The sequence below is a fragment of the Tachysurus fulvidraco genome, chromosome 5 (genome assembly GCF_022655615.1).
Source record: "Tachysurus fulvidraco isolate hzauxx_2018 chromosome 5, HZAU_PFXX_2.0, whole genome shotgun sequence".
Lineage (NCBI taxonomy): Eukaryota > Metazoa > Chordata > Actinopteri > Siluriformes > Bagridae > Tachysurus > Tachysurus fulvidraco.
Genome location: NC_062522.1, coordinates 24587084 through 24609567, shown reverse-complemented (window position 1 = coordinate 24609567; position 22484 = coordinate 24587084). Strand labels below are relative to the sequence as shown.

Sequence of the window (22484 nt, the reverse complement as noted above, 5' to 3'; positions counted from 1 at the left end):
GGCCGTCTGGGAGCTAGCTGAGCATACAGCATTATACTAGGACAGAAACAAAGCCTTCGGGAAGACCAAGTGCAAGGGGCTCTGAATCTACACACATGACAACTGGTGCATTAATGTGCAAAAAGAGGGAAAAAAAACATTGGAAAAGGCCTAATCAAACATTAAGATCGACCCCACTGACTCACTTGGGTCGGTCAAACCACATTTCAGTGCTCTTAGTTCCACCATAAACCCCACATAAAGGAAATCTCCCTCCACAATCATGACTTTCAAAAAATGGCCAAAAGGATTAAGAACTCTCACCAAATGTGTCTGAATGTACCCCAACCAGAAGACTTGAATGACTAAAGAATCAAGACCTTCTTTAGAACCTGCAATTGCTGACATTCACAGGTCATGGCATTCAAAACAAAACAAAAAAAATACGCAGTGAGTATGAAATATTTTTCTTTGTTACAAAGAATTTTTCTGCTCATTTGGGAATGTCAGTCAATGCTAGCTTGATTGTTGCTAATCTAAAGCTGAAGTTAATTTGCTGTGTAATGCTAATTGCCATCCTTTGGTTTAGCAAGCTATCTTGGTGAAATTAACAAAATCTCCTAGTATGCCTAGTTAAAAGCCAAGCATAATAACTAAAGTACACATACTTCTAAATCATTTGCCATTAAATAAATTAATCATTGTAAAATAGTGAACTCTCTTATGCTTTGTTCATATAGATTAACTGTATATAGCAAGTATGCTACCACAACATAGGCTACTGATATTAGTAATTAAGTTGAAGAAGAAGTTATTATGAATAAAAGCCCACACAATTAATTACTGACATGCTATATTTGATAAGAATACTGATAACATTAGAGCTATGATTGATAAGTGTTTATTAGTTGCAAATATTTGTAGTTATGTGCCACATTATCTCGTAATTGTTGTAAGGGCAGCAAAGCTATGAGTGTATTAAGTTGGTCTGTTTCTTCCACCCGCCATTTTGAATTCAGATCAGTCAATGTTTCAAAAAAAGAACTTTTTCAGTGATTCAGCAGTAACATACTTTCCCATAGTAAACATTTCATTTTGAAGCAAGAAAGTAAACTTTCTATATATGTGGTATCTTATCACAATTATTATTAATAAATAAGAGCCACAACTATAAGACTTCTGTACCACCAGTAGATTGGATTTATTTATCACTGGCACCAACACTGACTAGTTCTGGTGACCAATTTAAACCTAATTTAAAATGATTGTGAAATGTGTTGCTGTGTTGTACACTTCATCACCTCCCCTCCAGAGGGAGCCCACGCTACATGCCATTATTGTCAATTTGCAGCTTTCTCGTTTTTTTTTCTTCGTTTTTTTTCGCTCTTATATTGTATGATATCTTACTTGATATTGTATTGGATTATTTGCCTCGTGGATAGAAATTTTGTTTTATCTGGAACTGTGCCTGTTTACTTACTCTGCCTATGTTTGTCGATTTGGAATATTCTGCTGTGTGTTCTCTGCAAATGTACTCAATATTTTCCATGTCTTTGGCATAATTACAATCAACATTAAGCCATGTTGGAATGAAAAATAGAATGAAAAGAATTTGAATTGAATGCATAGTTTAAAATATGTTTATCAATAATCAATACTGAAATCATTAGGTTCAAGATTTTGAACAACATTTTGTCAAGAGGTTCATGACAATTTGGATTTTACACTACTAAAAAATTAGGTTTCAAATTAGTAAATGTTTTAAATGTTTTGATTGAAAACAAATAATAATAATAAAAAAAACTTTAGGATTACCAAATTCGCATTGCAGGTAATACTTACTAAAATCATTTACACTTTACTGAATAAAACATCAAAGAAAATGGCTGGAAAAAACTGCTGCCTTAATTTTTCTGGAATAAATATTTATGTTTTTTTTTTTTCAGTGTGGCTTGAATATGAGAGTGACTATGAATATGACAATTTAGGTTTAGTAACAAGTCCAGAAAAATGGCTACTCTGTTGCTCTTCAACAGAGAGTAGAATGGTTGAAATTTGTTGATAGTTGAGTTCAGGCCTGGATTTCTACTACTACTCATCAATCACTATTCATAGAAAAAACAGTGAACACCCAATCACAAAGCTATATGAAGTGACACTATGTGGCTCTGCTGATACCTGTTCAATTTGAGGTTGGCATCTGAGCAGTGACAATGAGGAGCACATTTCAGCAGCAGTCATTCATTCATTGCACAGGCAACAAGGTTGGTTGTAAGTGTATAAAGTTTACCATCTAAAGATTATTAAACATAAATTTAACAAATTTAAGATCAGCTACAAGTTCCCCTTCATTTTCTTCTTATTGATTCCAGTTTTTTTATGGTTCTTTGTATTCTAATAATATATAATATGTCATTTGTAACAATAATACTGTTATTTCACATTTTTATCAGTGTTTGATCTGGCAAGGAATCATCACCATTAAAAAGAACCATCACCATTAAAAACAATGCACCTCAAAATGCATTGTTTTTCTACAATTTTACTCCTAATTTTACTCCTTACTAACTTATGATCAAACTTTCTATAATAATTGCTCATTTTCTATAGTGCTTTAGATGCAGATGATGTAGATTATTACATATTGAGAAAGCTGAATAGGCACAAAATGACCATATATCTAAATTAACCTCCAGAATGCCACAGAGACGGACTGAGGAAAATGGACAATACACTCCTAGTTCTAGGGGATGAGGTGTCTGGCCCACTATTCCTTTGGCCATCCCCATGCAGCTGGTTTGTGGTCAAAGAGATCCACAAATGCCTACATGTTATCTGTGCAAGACATCTTCGTGACGGAGGAGCTGCTGGAAGTGTGGCTGGTTGCAGCAGCTCCTGGAGCACCCGGTTCTCAGCCAACTCCTGAGTAATATTTGTTTACAGTGCAGGTTGAGGACAGCATAATGTTGCATCCAATCTGGTGGAGGCTGACAAGGACCTTAACTAACTCAACCAGGCCAGACTCCATATATTGGCACAAAGATTTTAGGAGATTGATTATCAAAGGGGGGCCAAAATCAGTGCTGAATGTTTGTGGGTGTTAAGAGATAGCAAGAGAGAGTGTGTTTGGGCAAGTGTGCTATGAGATTAAATGCTGAGGAAAGCAAAATTTAACAAAAACTCTATTACTCACACATTTTCAATAACCACTTTTTCCTGGTGCCTATCTTTATTGTATTAATATTTATGTAAACATTTTTCATGGCCACTATTTTTTTGGTAGTTGGTGAAGACAACTGAATACTGATTGAAAGGCAATGAACTTAACCTATTGAGTATCATACCAAATAGACAGGTGGCAAGTAGACAAATGCAGGTTATTTATCTGAATGTAAAGATTTCTATTTAAATCAATTCAAATTGAAATTCTTTAATCCAAAGTGACCTCTAAGTGATGTTGGTACAAGCCAACTGTAATATTCAGCTGTTTTCATTTGAGGATTGCCAAAACCCACTTGTTCCTCATTTCTGTAACTGTTTATGAAATGCAGAGGAATGGTTCTTGTAATGTACTGGTGCAAAGCCAGGTAAGGAAGGCAGCATTCCATGACAGGATGGAGCAGGTGAATACTGTTCTACTAAAACCCCTGCAGGGAAGCAAGAATCTGTTCTAAAAAGTTACTGGGAGAAAAACAGTGTGCAATAGGGATGAAATGAGATCTGTAATGTGTACATGTTTGGGCTGGTTTAAGGGTTAAGACCAATTAAGCTGCTGCTATCACAGCTAGTAGAGTGGTTCCTCACAGTTTCCAGGGTTCCTAATTTGATCCTGTGCTTGGGTTACTATTTGGATTACAATTTCTTAGTTTTTTTCCCCAGGATATTCAGCTCCCCTCAAAAACAGTCAGTAGGTGGTTTGGCTAAGTCAAATTGCCACTATGTCTAAATGCATGTGTGAAAGTGTGCCATTATACCCAGCAGTGTACTGGCATTCCTGCCTCATGCCCAGATTTCCTGGGATAGGCACCAGGAAAAAGTGGTTATTGAAAATGAGTGAGTAAAAGAGTGTGTGTTACCTTTTGCTTTCCTCAGCATTTAATCTCACAGCGCACTTGCCGTCGATCTTGACATGATACGTCATGAACAAGCAAGTAACTGTCTGGTACTCCAGTCTAACATTTCCAGTGCTACACAAAAGCTCCTCCTGCATTGTGGACAGATTTTTGTCATACTTTTGATAAGTAAACTCAATTAAATGCAATATATTTAGTTCAAGTGGATCTTATGATGCTTGGATTTCTTACTTTGCACTGAATGTGATAATATTATGGCAGGCAATAGGTTGATTTTAGAAGCAGCTGTTTATCCTACAGAGCGCTGTGGAAAATACATTTTTAACACAGTGATAACACTGTTATCTAAAGTTATTAATGCTCAGTAATTCAGATCTAGGTGTGTTTTTGGTGTGTCATTCTGAAATGTACAGAATGTAACAGACTGCACCTTGAGTTTCACAATATACTTCACAAGGCTGTTGTGTATGAAATTCTTTTTTAAAAGTATGACTGTAGGTGTATGTGCGTGATTAAAAACAATTGTAACTGAATTTTGTTACAATTCCGGTGACTGTGAATGTGGCAGGGTGTGTTTGTTCTTGGAAATAGAGTTTGATACGGCCATATTTGTTGCCATGTCAATCTGTGGTGCATGATGGGAATAGCAAATAGAGTATTTGGTAGTCCTGAAAGAGACCTGCTGAAGGGCCAACTGAATTAACTTTTTTCTTCCAGGGTTTCAACTGGCCTCTCAGGGCCTGGGCAATTGGGGTGACTTGCATGTAACTTAGGGGTCAAGTATGTCATGTGTCTGTACCCAGCACTGTTGATCTGGGCCATAAACTTCGGTGTTTTGAGATATTCTAGGCTCAGTGAAGCAGTTGTAGGAAGAGTTGGGTTTGTGGCATTGCTCCCACACAGCTGAAGCCCACTTCTTTGCTTTACTTTCAAAGTACCACCCCAGTACCTTGCTGAAATTTTCTGCTCCTCCCACTGTATGTGCCCTTACAACTGGTGAAATACAAAAAACATTGAGGTAATAAACCTTAACATCAAAACATTTCAGATGATCTAGGGAGACGCAGCTGTTCCGATGGCTTGAGAGAGGTCACTGACCTTGGTTTTGAGATTTCCCAGAGGATGGACCAGTCAGTGCATATCTGTAAGGCAAAAACAAATACCTGTTGCTTCAGGAACATAAAGGTCACACTAATTAAGCAATGGTATGATTATTTTGGAGGCTGACAGCTGTTTTATAAATTGGTTTAATTCGAAATGTCTTTTTTCATGATAATGCTGTGAAACCTTCCAGTACATCAGCCAATACAAATGAACTATTTTAAAATAGCAGATTCCTTGTGTAGAAGTATCAGCTGTATTTTGCTTACATTTATTCATTTGCCAATGTATAATTATAATTTATAAAATGCTGTAATAGCATTTAATGGCCTTGACTGGACCGTCAGGGTCCATCGAGTTCTAATCAGAAGCATTTGAAATATAACTGTGAAACACCACATATAAACACAGCAAAAAAAATATACCATAATTCTTATGAAAGCATTTACAGTGACAAGTAGAAGACCGCTTCTCTCTGAAGAGTGTTTGCAGAACTCTTGTCTTGTACAACTGGAAAATCAAGTCACTTTCTTGTACAGCTGGGTGTGACAGACAGTACACATAACTGAAGAAATGTATTAAATTTACTTTTCTTTGTGCCAGTAAAAAAATATGAAATGTTAATTCAACAAAATTATTAAAGAGGATATATCTCTTGCATTAAAACAGCTACAATTCTTATTACAACTCTTTTACAGGCTGATCATATGAATTATATTGCTGACAAGGAAATGGGCAATCAATACCTCCTCTGAGGTTTTCTGATCAAATGGTTAATGGTTTATTCCACTGCTCCCAAATTCTGCATTGGGAGAGGCATTCTCTTGGCTATGCAAATGTTGTGTAGCACAGCTGCGGCAAACATGATAGTGCATGCCCACTCTGGTAGCCTCTTGACTTCACTGTGCAAGCTTTGGTATCTAATTGTAATTATGGCTATATGCAGTAGCTACACATAATCCCTTAACATTTTTAAAAAATCTAATAAGTTTAAATTTAGGTTAAAATAAACAGAGAGAGAAAGTGTTTCATGTTTCTTTTTTTATGTTTAACATAAACATAAGCTGAAATTAAAAAAATGCAGTGCTGGAGATATTGTCCCATTACTACATGTGGCATTTAAGGTGGTAACTGGTCAATTAATTCCAATAATTCAGTTACCTGAAACAAAATCTTTCAATACATTAACTATCTCCATATATATCGAGATGATTGGTATGGTCTCTCATTATTCTTTTATTCCTGAAAGCTCAGTGATCATGTACTGTAGCATGTATATTAGCTATTAACCATGTATTATTTTAGCCAGTGATCATGTAGCCATTATGTCAGCGTTTACCCCCCTGAAAAAAAAAATAGTCAACTTTTCACTTTACATCTAACTTTCACAAGGTTCAGGATTTTGACTCAGACAGACTACACTATTCTTAGATGATATTATTATATTAGATATAAATTCTACATAGAACTTGCATTTTATTGCCAACCTAGTCTTACACCAGAGTGTATGTCCATCGGGTGCAACTGGCCACAGATGGGCAGCTGGCATTCCAATTCATCCCAGAGGTGGTTAATGGGGTTGAGGTCAGGGCTGTGTGCAGACCACTCTTCCACACCCTTGAGTCCACACTCTTGACAAACCATCTATTTATGGAGCTCGCTTTTCAGTTTAGTTTAATTATAGTGCTTCTAACAATTGACATTGTCTCAAAAAATAAATAAATAAAAAAATGTAGTAATGTAATGTAAAACCAAGTTACTATTTATCTCTGAAATCTATCTCTAATGATCACGCCTGAGGTGATGCTGGCAAGGGAAAAACTCTCTTAGATGATAGGGAAAAAAATTTAGTTTTTATATATTTCTAACATCTCTCTCTAATGAGCAAGCAGGGAGGCCACAGTGGCAAGGAAAACTCCCTGAGATGATATGAGGAAAAAACCTTGAGAGGAACCAGGCTCAGAAGAGAAGCCATTATTTTTGGGTGACACTGGACAGTAAATATTATAAATGTAATTAATGTCCTTTCCAGAACAGTTTGTAGTCAAGTGGATCTGTAATCCTAGTACAAGCACTTCTGTCTTGTTGGAGTTAAGCAGAAGGAAGTTAGTAAGCATTCACTGACTAATGTCCATTACACAATTTTTTAATATTAATAAGCTGGTATCTCTCAGCTGACTTAGCTGAAACATAAGTCAGCTGTGTGTCATCAGCATAACATTGTGTGTGTCATCAGCATAACATTGTTTATGATAATACCATGCGTATGAAGAATTGCACCAAGGGGATGTATATTTAACGAGACCTACATAGAATTTAGACCTATGAACTGACAACAATCAGTCAAATAAGACCTGAGCCAGGAGAGGGCTTTCCACTTAACACCAACAACATTTTCTAGCCTATCAAGAAGAATAGCATGGTCCTTAGTGGCAAAAGCTGCAGTAACACAAGCAAGAAGAGACAACCCCAGGCAGAGGCCAGTAGCAGGTCAGTTAGCACTTTAACCAGTTCGGTCTTTGTGCTATGATGAGGCTTAAATCCTGTCTGATATATTTCATGAGTGTTATACCTATTTAGGAATGGAGATAAAGGGGAGGTTTGATATTGGCCCATAGTTGGACAGCTGGCAGGGGTCAAGTTCAGGTTTTTTAATTTGGGGTTTGATAACTGCTATTTTAAAAGATTTTGGCACATTGCCAGTGTTAAAGGAATATTTTATTATGTGTTTTATTGAATATTTATTATGTGTTTTAGTGAATATTTTATTATTTTATTAAGTGGTTTGGTAGTTACTGGTATTACCTGTTTAAAGAAACATGTGGATAAGCGATTCCATATGCAGGTTGATCATTTTGAATAATAAATTAATGAAATTAAAGAGTAGTAAAAAAGGAGTAATGCAGCCTATGTGCTGATTAGAATCATTAATATTATTATCTACAGCATTATCTATCAAATAGTTTCGTTTTAAATGAGTAGAATTTTGAATGAATTTTCTGCCTGATACTATTTTTTTAAATGAACTCATTGCTGCTACATATTGATGTGCCTTTCTACTGGTTTTACTGTTCTTTTATTTACCTAATTAATTTTGCTACAGTATTAAATACAAATTTTGGATTATTATTGTAGATAACAAAAATAATCCAAAATTTAAAATGAGATAATGGTCTGAGATAGCATTTGATTGTGGAAATGTGATATTACTTTCTATATTTAATTTAAAGGTTAGAACCTCCATTATGAGTGGGTCCTATTAATTATTCGATTAACCCCTACTGAATCTATGATGGACACTTCTGTTTTCAGAGGATCTTCTAACTACAAAATGGCCCTGGAGGTCTGTAAAAAAAATGTAAGAGGGCCTGTTAGCTCTCAGAGTAATCTATAGACTCTTGCAAATGGGTCTGCTGTAATAATTCAGGCATATATAAAGATATGAAACTTTTCTGACTTTTATTTTTCAGCGCTTGTACGGTTATTTCCACACATGCCGACCTACACATATGTCAGCGTGCCAAATCCCAGTAACAGAATTATTTCAATATACAAAATAACTATATAAAAATAAACTTTGTACTGCCTTTCTGGTCTACCATAAGATATGCATTGGTATATTTGGTAAAATGATCTTGCACTACCAACACATACCTACAGTATTTCCTCTGGTTGTGACTGGCAATTCAGTGATATCAGTACACACAAAGTAAAAAGGTTTCACATCAATAATAGACTGGAGGGAAACAAGCTTTCTCCCAGACTCACAAGCTTCACATGACTCACAAACTGTTCAGTGGCAGTTCTCATTCCTGGCCAAAAGCATAAACTCTGAGCTTGTTGCGAGTGTGTTCAGCACTGTAGTGTTCAGCACAAGGGACAACATGACCAAAAGATAAATTTGAGGTTTACCTAGGGCAATGCATGGTATGACAAAGTACTCTATCCCTTAATCTATCCCATCTTTTGCACCTACCACCAAATTGTCTCAATTTCTCTCTAACCTGTCTAAGGTTAGGTAAGGTTGTTTTTCAGCACTATAACTACAACTATAGAGCTGAGAGAGCAGAGGATCTGTTTTCTGATAACATCCATTTCTTTTCCCTCATCACCGAAAGAGGTACACACTACATTTACAGTAAACTCAGAAGTAACACTATCAGTTTCACACTGGGTTAGATACATTTTTGACTCCACTTTACAATGTATTGTTGATGCTAACAGAACCATATGCTTGGAAGATGACAGACAAGTAATCCATTTGAATTGATACTGCCTGTGAGAGTTTACAGGGATTCAAGTCAGGGCATGCACATTAGAATGTCTCTTCATAGCTGAACAATCACCCAATTGTATGGATTAAGCTCTATAGCCAACTGACCTCTACCTCCTGTGAGATGTCAATGTCAAAGTTCAATTTATGCAGCCCAACAAGAGGATTGTGATCTATGGACAATTGTAATAGGGCAGTTGCTCAAGTAGTGACAAAAATGCTTAAATGGTCAAACTATTGCCCAGAGTTCTATTGCATGTTCTATGAAGACTATTGCAAAAAATCTGTAGGCCTTGTCTTTCTTTCTCAACATCACTACTGGACTAGACCATCACTATCACTATCCTATAATATATCTTGTGCTTTGAGCATTTCTACCTGATTGTGAATTTTTGCCTTGAGAGCAGGAGCATTGTGTGTCATCTACTGTATGGTTCTGATTTTGTGGGTAACCAAGCTGGTTCTACCATAGTCCTGAGCATGCTGACTGAAAAAAACTGATCATAACTGATCATAGATCTGTTAGTACAAGAGACTTGGACATTGTCACTTCACTGGAACCTGTAATTATCTTTGTTTACACCTTCATCAATTATCACAAAACCATCCTGATTAATATCAGAAATTATATGCCATTAATGCAGACATTTTAGGACAAGGAGAGGCAGGTACAGGCTGTGGAAGAACATTGGTGGTGGATCCAGTTAAGGCTACTGCTGTTATAGAGGTCCACTGTTGTGAGTGAAATGGCAGCAGTACCCTGCTGGCATGGTGGACCTGCTCAATCTCTAGAGCCAGTGTAAGAGCAGCATCTAATATATCTACTCCTTGTTTATTTATGCAAAGCTGTAGCAAAGTCTTCTCTGCTCTTCACATTAGCCTTATAAATGGGAAAAGCTTTGTAAAACGTGTGTGTGGGTGTTATCGTAACTTTAAAAAGTTTAAAACTTTAAAAAAAATTGTGTCCTTCTCTTGTCTATAGTCCTTCTTGATATTGCTCAGTAAACTGTCCCAGTAGCTAAAACCATGGAGTCAAGTTGGCAGAAAATACAGCATTGGCCATTTTCTTGGCCAATTTACCTTTACAATATCACTCAGTAACCATTGACTGATGAAGGCATATATCATTAGCTCCTACATGGAAAACAACCTCTCTCTTTGTTCCAGTGGAGGAACATTGTTATGCTACAGTATACACATATTTTGTACCATTGTCAGCTAAGCTTCCAACTTTGTGGTCATAGTTTTGAGAAGGCCCACTTATGGGTGTGATGGTCAATTTTCCACCAACCTCATCAAAACATATGTTTTTGGACCTTAATTTGTTCACAGGTGTACACTCATGCTAGTCTTGGAAAGTGTACAGTCATGCTAGTCTTCTTAAGTTATACATATTTATAACAATTGGCCACACAAGTTTTTGTGCATTATGTAAGCCTTTGATCCACCTCATTTCAGATATTGTGAATTCTCATAAATACATGAGCTCTGATGTAAACAAAGTAGATATGTGAATACTTGACTTGCCAAATAAAAAGTGTTTGCCATTACTCATTGTTGTGTTTATCAGGAGAGTACAGAAACTAGACTGCAATTGCATAACACTGAAACCAGTCATCTGTATTATGCAGATTAAGACAGCAGTACTAAATTAATTGCTGTCCTAAAAATGTAGGATTCATGTCCCAAGTTTTCAGTGTTCTTAGTAAAATATCAAGCATTCTAGGAAATCTGCTAAAGACTACAACACAGAGAATCTAAAAAAGTCAGTATTTTTAAGTGCTTCTATATTGTTGCTGAAGGACTATGTATTACTATAATGTGTGCTGAGCTTACAACAGCTTTAACAATAGCTTTAAGTAGATATAAATTTTATTAATATTCATTTTACAGTTGTAATAGTTAAATTTTTTGTAATTAGGGACTAGCAGTTTAATTGAACCATAGACTTAATGGCAGTATAAGGCACACATCAAACTGTAAATATACCACAGCTCTCATATCAAGTCAAATGTAAAACAATTTTTGTCTGTAAGCCTACTCTCTATAGAGCTAAAAATGAAAAATTTAGCTTGAAAGATAATTTATCTAATATTCGATTAGATTAGCATTCTATGTTATTAACATTATCCAGCTACTTGCGATATGCTTAATAAACTGGATATACCAGTGTAACACAGGACAGCTAGTACACATGGGAAACATGTATTGTTTTAAATTAATTTTTATGTTAAATGTTTTACATTTCTAGATAAAATACATTGTTTAAATACAACTAAATACAAATAAGAAGTAAAATATATTCTATTTTCGTTTAGAAGGTACAGTAAGAAAAATTAAACTTGTTGAAAACAACAAGATTTGATTTTATTACAATTTATAAATTGTATTAAAATTATATTAAACGGGTGCTCAATAAAAAATAAAAACAAAAAATGCAAACAGGAGTTAATCTTGCCAGAATAATCAGTTTGTATTTGGACACTTTTTAGGGAAATTCTGATACTATTAAAAAGTCATTTTTAATTTAACTTTAAACAGCAGTTCTAATGGTTGATTTGAATGTTACCTGAAGCTGATGACTTGCGCCTGATTGCACTGCAACCACACAGTTAGATAACTGCCTGAATGAGTAGACATACAGGTTTTCCTTATAAAGTGCTCTGAGTGTATATAGAATTTTAGTGATTCAAAGGTGCAACCTCGTGGCAGTGTCTATTTGTCTGAGTAGTATAATAAAGATACAAGAGCCACACTACCACGTTACTACCATGTCAGAGTCACAAGATCTCTGCTCTGATGCTTGAGTGAATAGCATATATGATTTGGTAGTTAATAATATACACACACTTCAAGGGTGGCTAATAATGCAGGTCTGCAGCTGTAATAAGAATGGAAGAGATAGAGTTACTGTACTTCTTCTGGTTTGTTAGCACACTTGCATGTAGCTACTAGTGTACAATTCTCTACTGAATCAATACAGTTGAAGTGTAGCAATGTTAGAGTATGTTATCTTCCACACATGCATGATCCGGACTTGGCTTCACTGTTGGTGCAAACACAGATACACAATTGCATATTCTTTCCAAAAGAATCTTCAAAATCCACATTATATCAACAGCATGGAAAGCATAACTCTGTGCAATTGCACAGTTCACACTTCGCTATTTCATTTATGTACATTCAATCAAATTAAATTGAATAAAATGGCTCCTATGAAATGTGTAAGATCTATGTTGCCCTATTTACTGGAGTCCATTATATGTAATATACAGTAGTGTAAAAAAGTGTTGGCCCCCTTCCTGATTTTTTTATGCCAGATGTAATAGGACACACACATACCAATCTTTTGTCTAGTCAGTCCACAGACTATTTTCCCAAAAGTCTTTGGGATCATCAAGAAGTTTTCTGGCAAATCTGAAATGCGCCTTTATGTTCTTTTTTGCTCAGCAGTGTTTTTTGTCTTGGCCATGCAGGCCATTTTTGCCCAGCCTCTTTCTTATGGTGGAATCATAAACACTGACCTTAACTGAGGCAAGTGAGGCCTGCGGTTCTTTGGATGTTGTTGTGGGGTCTTTTGTGACATCATGGATGAGTCGTCGCTTGGCTCTTGGGGCAATTTTGGTTGGATGGCCACTCCTGGGAAAGTTCACAACTGTGGATAATGGCTCTCATTGTGGTTCACTGGAGTCCCATAGCTTTAGAAATGGCTTTATAACCTTTTCTAGACAAAGCGATCTCAATTACTTTCGTTCTCATTTGTTCCTACATTTCTTTAGATCTCAGCATGATGTGTAGCTTTTGAGGATCTTTTGGTCTACTTCACTTTGTCAGTCAGGTCTTATTTAAGTGATTTCTTGATTGTGAACAGGTATGGAAGTAATCAGGCCTGGGTGTGGCTAGAGAAATTAAACTCGGGTGTGATAAACCACCTGACTGACATAGCACTTTTTCACATAGGGCCATGTAGGTTTGGATTTTGTTTTCCCTTAATAATAAAAACCTTAATTTAAAAACAGAATGCAGTGTTTGGGTTATCTCTGACTAATATTTAAATTTGTTTGATGATCTGAAACATTAATGTGTGAAAAACGTGCAAAAAAGAAAAAAAGTCAGGAATGGGGCCAACACTTTCATACCACTGTATGTACCTTTTATATATAATGGCATTTATATATATATTGAGAAAATATTTACATAGTAACATACTTTTAATTGCAAGAAGATACACACCCATTACTATGGGGCTGACATGGCCTGATTTTCACTAACAAAAGTATATGAACTACAGAAGAAGGATCAGATGTTCATATATAGCAGATAAGAAAAGCTTTAATGATGAGAGCTTAAGCAGGCATGCTGCTGAATGCAGAATGCAAATTTTTTTAGTCTGACTGTCATTTAACACATTACAGCAACAATTGTCCACGCATTTGCCATGCCACGTATACGCTCAATGACACATCTACTCTAGTATCACATGGTGCTTTGTTCTACATTTAAAATATTTATTTCCTCATCAGGCATAAAATTCTGAACATCATTTACAATACTATTTTTTCAATTTCCATATAAGAGTAGTAAAAGAAGGTGGCAAATACTTTAAGATGTTTTTTTAAAATACTTGTACTCTAAAACAGACATGGCAAAAAAAAAAAAAGCAGCTGACAATGGTTTGAACCGGACAAGATTAGAACAATAATTTGATACTGCATACAACTCTCCACCCAGTACTCAAATAAGCTTTGTAAAGCATGCCAAGCATAATAAAATGGGCTTGTAACTTTTTGAAGTGTGCATTTCTATTTATTAATCAAATTTTGTGTTTTTATGACTACAGGACACTATAATTTCTTAAAACCAAGGGTTGAAGCAGTACCTGATCAGTATCAAGCTAAACTATGCAAATGGACATCTTCCTCACTATTTGGTATTTCCAACGTAAGCACACTATCAGTACTGTATGTTGGTCAAATTGGCTTTTGAACACTTATTTAACCACTAAGTGATTTACAATACACATTATGTCTTAAGCACACTTATTACAAACAGATGTTTTTTAATTGTTTCAACCTCAAATAAATAACTAAGACATTCACACTTAAATGTGAATGGGGAAAATGTGATTTCTGTGACTTTAACTGTCGCATGGCTATTGTTGCCAGATGTCCTGGTTTGAGTATTTCATAAACTCCTTGGATTTGCATTTACCACAGTCTCTAGAGTATACCTGAATTATGCAGATGGAAACACATTGATGATAATATGAGAGATTAGAAGAAAATGACCAGATTGGTTTGAACAGCCAGGAAGAATACAGTAACTCACATATTATTACCTGGTGTGCAATAAAGCATCTCAGCCCACATCAAACTTTGAGGTGAATGGGTTACAACAGCAGAAGTTAAAGTCACAGAGGTCACACCATTCTGATGTTTGATATCCACATTATCTTCTACCTATATCCGTTTGATTTTATGCATTGCTGTGCAGCAGCCATGTGCTTTAAGAACTGCATAAATGAGAAGGTATACAGGTGTTTCCTATTAAAGTACATGGTGAGTGTATAGCATGTTAGATGTTTGAGTTACTGCAGTTTCTTTACAGTTGAAAGTATGGCTAGTATAAATACAAAAACATCTGGAAGACTGGAAAGCTTGGTAATGAAATAACACAAATAAAGCAAATAACTATTCCTCTTAATAGATTCATAGCTTTTTTCTACTAACATTCTTGCTTGCCACAATAATTACAGAAATCTATAACACCTTTAAATGTCAGAAAATGCACCGGTTAACTAAAGCTATACACCAGCCTTATATACAGCAATTTAATATACAGTACTCACTGTAAATCATAAACCTGGCAAAAAAATGTTCACAGGCTCACGCTATTTTTCAGAAGGCTTAAATTCTAGTGGAATATGGTAATGTCTAGGCCAAGAGGTATTAGAATAGGTTTGACAAGGTCAATTGTTCTTCAGTTCAAAGCGGCTGTACACCTGCTTTGATTTCATCTTGTTGTAGTAGTTGACCAGGTCTAGTTTGCTGTGTCCCAGTGTCATTCGCTTCTCATCCCCCCGAGTGATTCTGTAATCCTGGCCTGTTCGTTCTTTGGGCAAAGGTGCTGGTGGAGGAGGACTCTGACTACTCTCTGGCTCATTTTGTGAGAGATCTGGACCCCCAAATGCTGCAGTATATGGTAGTGGCTTATATAATACATGGGGGTCCTTGTCCTTTGCTGACGAAGAGAAGAGGTCAGTGATTTTGTTAAAAAGAGGACTGGTAGGACTACGTACTTTGGGTGGTTTGTTCTCCATTAAAGGATTCGGCTGTGCTTTGGTAGCAGTTTGAAAGACATTTTTGTGGTCATAGAGATCCAATCCTTGAAATTTGGATGTTGGTCCTGCAAGGTTGGTTTGGAAGGTTCCTGCTTTGGTCCATTCCACTCCAGAACATACCACTTCTGAATTCTGCAGGGAATCATTGTGACACAACCCGCCGATGTTACTTCCTTGAGGCATCTGATGTCCTGAATTTAAAACACCCCGCTTCTCTGCACTCTTGTTTGTGCCAGTGTCCTTCTTTTCCTGGGTGACCTTATAGACTTGAGAGGTTAAACCTGGAGCTGCTTTAATGCTGGAGATGCTGTTGCTGGACTGGCTACTTGAGTTTTCTGAGCTAACCCTTTCCCTCTCTCGATTTCCTCTGTCTTGGAGGTCTATATTGGGCATCATGTAACTGAAGTGGGGAAGACCTTCCTCATCAGGGTTATAGAAATGCTCAATGATTTGTGAGTCTGCGTATAGACAACGGAATTCCCTATCGAAGCTTTCAGCAATGCGTCCTGAAAAGTGCAAAACCATGTTGCTGTGCACCTGAGCAGACAACCAGGTAAAACTGGAAGAGAAGAAGGTAACATTAGAATAAAACAAAAAGTTGTTTACAAAATGACATGTAGCATGTGGACTGTCTGAATAGTAAAAACAAACTAAAACTATATTAATGTGAACAATTTAGTTGTTCTGTAGCAAGGGAGTCTGATGGCCTAAATTCCCCTGGTCAAACTCCTTTTTGTTCCACTAGCCACCATACATATCATAATGAGAGAAAACTGTAGAAAGCCGCTATGATAGAGCAATTACTTGCAGGTAAACAACAGATCAGAGTATTTTGACAGTTTGAAAGACAATGAACATGTTCTCAAATAACTCCCAGGGGTTGATATCATTGTATTAATTCCATGTGTTTGACAGCAAGTCTGAACAATTTTAGGTCAACACTTATTTAAATGCAAGTTGGAAAATGAGGAAAAAGCACAATAAAGCAGTAATGGTGACACTTTTATGTTACAGGTAGAATTCACATGGGGCATAAGCAAACTTGATTTTATTATTTGGCTACATCACATACTGTATCATGTTTTTTATTCTAATCTGAAAGATTAATACAGCCATTTGCATATTATGTATATTCAACAATTTAGAGTTCCATGCTTTTCTGGTGGCTGTGAATTTCTCACCGTTTTTTAAACAAGAGGTAAAAACAGAGAAATGTAAATAAGAAATAATTTCTTAATTTATGAAGGCTTCTGAATTAATGAAGCAACAGCTTAATCTTGAAAATACATATTTTTTTTATACCAGACATTTTTCTGGACAAATTGATGCAGGATGTTAAAATCTATGTGAAACATGCAATTCAGGAGAACAAAGTATCACCTACATCAAAATGCCCAGCAACCCTGCAGCTGTGTTTGCAGTAGTTTACTTAGGACAAATCAATTGGATTTGTACATTTCTTTATATTATAGAAGAACTTAAATTTCTCATTTGCATCAGTAAACATTCTAGCACTATCCGGCACCTTAAAATTGTATACGTGTGAGGCAGGGTTTTTGTGTTTCTCTGTAGCTATTGTCAGACAACAAGCAGCACAAACACTAACGCCATTTAAAGTAGTGCTGGGCAAAAATTTTTAATTGCGATTAATCGCATGATTTTTCTGAGATTAATCACATTGTTATGCACAAAATTCAATAATAAATTCAAAAGAAGTGCACACTTATTTTAAAAGTAATACTATATGAACAAAAGTGCAAACCCTTAAATCAAATATGGTGTTTTTTTGCAGCAGTATTTCACATAGGAGCAGTTAAAATATTTCTTGTAAATCTCAACTTAAACATTAATGTAATCAAATTAAATATAAAGCCAAAGATATTTGCCACTGCCAGGGCATTAATGTTTTGTATAGTTTGTTATAGAAAACAAGTTATGTTCAGAGTCCAGAGCCTCGATCATAACATTATAGCAGGCACTTTCTGAGCAACAGCAAGTTAACATTTCTAAATCTTTTTAAAAATGTATATATTTTTTTCTATTCTGAACAGGTACCAGCAGAAACAATTTGGAAGAGATTTAAAATTAAAATATCCACTTAAGAGTTCGGGAACCTTTCTCCATTTCTCTGTCCCTGCTAGTTCTTTTCTGTTCATATTTCCTACTGGCTAGACTCAGACATAACCATGATCATTCAAGACACATTTGACCATGTACCACTGCACATTTTTTCACACAATACTTGACACAGTGTTTCAATGAGGACCAATGACTTTTTTTTAAAACACAGCATTTCACCAGTATTTCATTCTCTCCAAAAAAAGCATCACTAAAAGCTGACTGCATGAGCTATTATATGAACTCTCTTCCCCTCATAAAATAAGCCTCACCCACTATGTAAAGGTTTTTTGAGTTCAACCTTAAGTGTCATGCTATAATATTACAACAAATATAATATTAAAACACTCCCAACTCCCAAATGCACTACATGAAACAAATTAAACATCTAAATAGTTTATATATTAACAGTCAACAGAGAAAGAAAGTATCATCAGAAAAATAAAAAACACACAAGAGGTTTCAGTGTGTAGTTGTTTTAAACGAAACAAAACATTCAGAAACCCTATAAACCCTATATAAATTGGGCTCCCTATATTTTAGCAACATGTACAACCACATTTAGCAACAATAACTAAAATAAACATATTTTATGTCATTACTTAGGCCCTGAATAATAAAAATACTCAATTGAAGGAGGATGTGCTTTCTTCTTCTAACATCTATATGAGCGTATTTGTCTAGAGCTACTTAACATGTACCAAAACAGAAATACAAAGTAAATGGTATAACCCATATAGTGTTTTAAAATGTTATATTTGAGAACGGTCTTTAATCTTTCCATTTTTATTGTGTCTTAGTATCATTTTGGTATTGGCCTTTGAAAACACAATACTTGGTATCAGTATCAAAGTAACAATTATTGTATATCGATGAACCGTGAGGGAAATAATTAAATCCACACTAGTCTGATACTGCATATCGGGCCTGGGAGTTGCCACGTTATCTTTTCTTTGTTAAGCTTATGCTTACATTGTGTTGTGTATATACTGTATATTATATTATGTCTCTATTCTTTTATATATTTGTATTTCTTTCTCTTTGCTGCTGTAACAGAGAAATTTCCTCATTTTGGGATGAATAAAGGTATCTTATCTTATCTAATCTCATGCTTGCTGGGTCAATGTAAAGATCCGCTCACACCCCATTGTGTCCTCACAAAGATTTGTTAGGTTAATAAAATTAGCAATGATATAGTTAACTGTATTTTTATGTAAATGAGATGTAATATCGTAAAAGTGAACATTCATTTAATATAGTGGGCAAGTCTTACCTGTATGATCCAGCTATTACTTCCTCGCAGTCAATGATCATGAATTTTTCCTGGACCTGTCCTGTAAATTTCTTCCCACTTTTGGTGCAATACGTGTCTCCACATACGCTACGTATTCGCATATTCTGTGGAATTGAATTACATTAATTCAGTGTTCTATAATTTTTTAATTTTTGTATATCACTCCATTTGGAATACAACATTATAGATCTGACACGAAAGGTTGTATGGGCATCTGAGGCAGGGTTAATGACGCAAGATCTACTTTTGTAGCAGACTGTTTGATGCATTGTTGTTATACAATAGACTTTGACTGATGTAATAACTTTACACCAAAATACATCCTTTCATTCATTCTTCTCCATTTCTGCTGAGTATGACTATTCATGTATTCATGTATAATGTTAAGTGAATATGAATATTAAGAACATTTGTGCATGAATTAAAGTAAAAATCCATAATCAAAGAATGAAATAAAATTTAAATTTCACTGATAATGTCTTGACTTACATTTAAGTGTGAGTGCTGGATTTCTAGCGCATTGCACATATCAGTGAAATAACTGAGATTCTTCTCATCAAGCAGAATATACACAGGAACCTTCCGTTTGTGAGAGGCCTCAAGCAAGTCACAGAAAATGTCCACATCGCTGAATATGTCCATGACCAACGCAATGACCTGCACACACAGAGACAATATAGGATGCAGACAAAGTTTAGCACTACTATAATATTTGCCCTTAGTCAAATTATTGAACAAAATCTACAGAATAACCCAGAATGTGAAACCGTTTTGAAGGAGTATTGAATGGAATATATTCACATCAAATTTCCTGGGTTTAGAATGCATAATAGATTAGATTAGATAGATGGACAGACACATAGACAGACAGACAGTTTTACAGATCCCAGAAGGAAATAGTTTTGTCTCAGTAATCAATAAACAGCAGAAATTCCAAGAATGCAGACAAGGCACATTGAACAATTTTTAAAATGTGAATTTTAATTTAAACTTAGAGAGAGAGTCAACGGATGTGTGTTTAATATCACTTTATAAAAGACTAATTAGCCTGGTCAAAGTGTTAAGACCACTGTTTAAGTTTCAGGAAGAAACAATCATGCTGATTTAAAGATAAGTAAGCGTTCATATAAAGAGATAAGCTGTATCCTAAAACATCTGTTTATTTTATGCATCAAAAGTATGGTCTCTTTTGATGAAGAACAAATACACACTTTTTAGTGTGTACTGGGACATACTAACAGATCATTTAATGAATGAGAGCAACTTTTGCCTAGTTACAAACACTGCCACTGTGAACAAACTCCTTAGTTTTCTTCATTAAGTATTCATTGTATCAATTATATTGTAGAATTTAATTCAAAATTCCCTTGATTTATTTTTCCCCATTCAGTTTACACCTCTCTTAAATGCTTCCTTTCTACCTACATATCTACTGTCACAACGCTTCCATTGCCTTGTGCATAAACTGTCTGCACTTCCTATATCGTAGACCAACCAGGTACCTTTGCGGTACTCTATGATCAACACACTATTTTTAAACAAGCAAGAAATGTCATACCAAACTGAACTTTTACATATTGTTTACCATTTGGATTTATAGACAAAAGAGGGTGTGCACTTCTGACAAGTTGTCACATGAGATTTCATATCACCAGATCATTGTAAATATTGAATTTTCACATTTCAAGTTTAATCCCAAACACAACTTAATGAAATGAAACAAAACTGAACAATAAAGACACATCTAAAAAGAAGGTTAGTGCGTGTGTATGTTCTTATGTACACTAAAATGTGAATCTATGTTAACAGGCACATTTACACCTATCTTAGTAAATACAATGTCAGATACATAATATTCTGTATATGATAAAAAAAAAAAAGATCAAATAATCAACTTGACCACAATCTCTCTCTCTCTCTCTCTCTCTCTCTCTCTCTCTCTCTCTCTCTCTCCACTACCATATTGTAAGCTGTGTAAAAACACAATATTTTCTAAAGACTTACAAGAACTTTGTCCATCCAGCTTGCATTATAATAATAATAATACTATTACTACTACTACTACTAATAATAATAATAATAATAATGATTGTATCCATTAAAAACAATAAAGAATGTATAGCCTACTAATTTTAACCATACAGTTGTATGAACCCTGTAGTAATCAGCTGGTAACGACAGGTTGCATATAAGCATTAGATTTTTCTTACCTTCTTGGCTTTACTGATCAGAGATCTGACCAGATCTTTGACATTTTGCGACTTGTCTCTTTGGAAGAAGATCTGGGTCTCACTGGGGCCGTGACGGTTGGTCACTTCAGGCCAGCCTAGCTCAAGCATAGGCGGCTCTTCATCTGACATCATGGGGAAATAAGTTCCCGAAGTGAGCTCTGAAGCCGTGTCTCCTTCTCCAAAGTCCCCCACGCCATTCGAGCCGTTCTCGGGATCCCCGGACTTTGCCGCATGTTCGGTAATATAGCGAATTTCAGCAGCGGACAGAAAGTTGAGCTCTTTCTCCACGGTCAAAACCCGCCGGTATTCCTTCTCTCCAGACTCTAGAAGCGCGTCCGTGGCGAGACGCGCCGCTTCGTTATGGCTCAGCTCTAGCGTGGATGGGGGCCGCCATGGGTTCTTCACCTCCTCCAGGCGCGCCGCAAGTTTCCCCAGCGGTTTGCGCCCGCTGCTTATAGGGTTCATCGTCGCGTTGGTGCCGACAATTCTGTCCTGTTTCGATGGCAATTTGAAAACACAACACGTACAAATACATACAAGTGGTCACTTAGCAGAAAGCCGTGTCAGGTTGCTCCCATCCATGGTAGTAAGGGCTTGTGTATTTAATGGGTCTCGATGTCGTGATCTTCAGCACTCTTGTGTTAACTCACCTTGTTTTTACCTGTTGATCTACAGCCTCTATTGTCCCACCTCCTGGTCACGTGACTCAAAGGTAACAGACAAATAGTCACGGGCTTTTGTCCTAGTCGTTGTGAAATCGTTGTTTCGAACAAAACAAACAAGCAATAAGCAAAACCACAAATGACACACACTTAGAACACTTAGTCACTGCTTTGTGTTTCTATCATTACAATTTACATTTTGCACGTTTTTGGCAAACCGGTCACGTGATGCGGAAGCACAGAGCCTCGGACATTCAGACGTGTAGATATCTATGATTCAGACTAGGTATGAACCGGCGCTTTAGGTAACTTCATTAGGATTTTAATGTTTTTATTATATATGTATATATATATATATATATATATATATATATATATATATATATATATATAAACATATATATATATATATA

The 22484-nt window shown here is 35.8% G+C and overlaps 1 protein-coding gene across 1 annotated transcript; it reads right to left on the bottom strand.

Moving 5' to 3' along the window:
• Positions 1 to 13740: 13740 nt before the first annotated feature.
• Positions 13741 to 22269, bottom strand: fam83c (family with sequence similarity 83 member C). The gene is made up of 5 exons (XM_047814206.1): positions 22060 to 22269; positions 21389 to 21901; positions 19668 to 19835; positions 19158 to 19282; positions 13741 to 16325 (listed from the first exon to the last, which is right to left on the bottom strand). The coding sequence occupies exons 2-5, from the start codon at positions 21872 to 21874 to the stop codon at positions 15395 to 15397; spliced, it is 1710 nt and encodes a 569-aa protein (XP_047670162.1). The 5' UTR covers positions 21875 to 21901; positions 22060 to 22269; the 3' UTR covers positions 13741 to 15394.
• Between the last annotated feature and the right edge of the window lie 215 nt (positions 22270 to 22484).

What these genes read in the sequence shown, in the direction of transcription:
- fam83c (XM_047814206.1), bottom strand. Translation starts at nt 21,874, where the DNA reads ATGAACCCTATAAGCAGCGGGCGCAAACCGCTGGGGAAACTTGCGGCG. An exon ending in TGATCAGTAAAGCCAAGAAG is followed by an intron (nt 19,836 to 21,388) that starts GTAAGAAAAATC and finishes CTGTGTGTGCAG; the next exon opens with GTCATTGCGTTGGTCATGGA. An exon ending in TCCAGCACTCACACTTAAAT is followed by an intron (nt 19,283 to 19,667) that starts GTAAGTCAAGAC and finishes TCAATTCCACAG; the next exon opens with AATATGCGAATACGTAGCGT.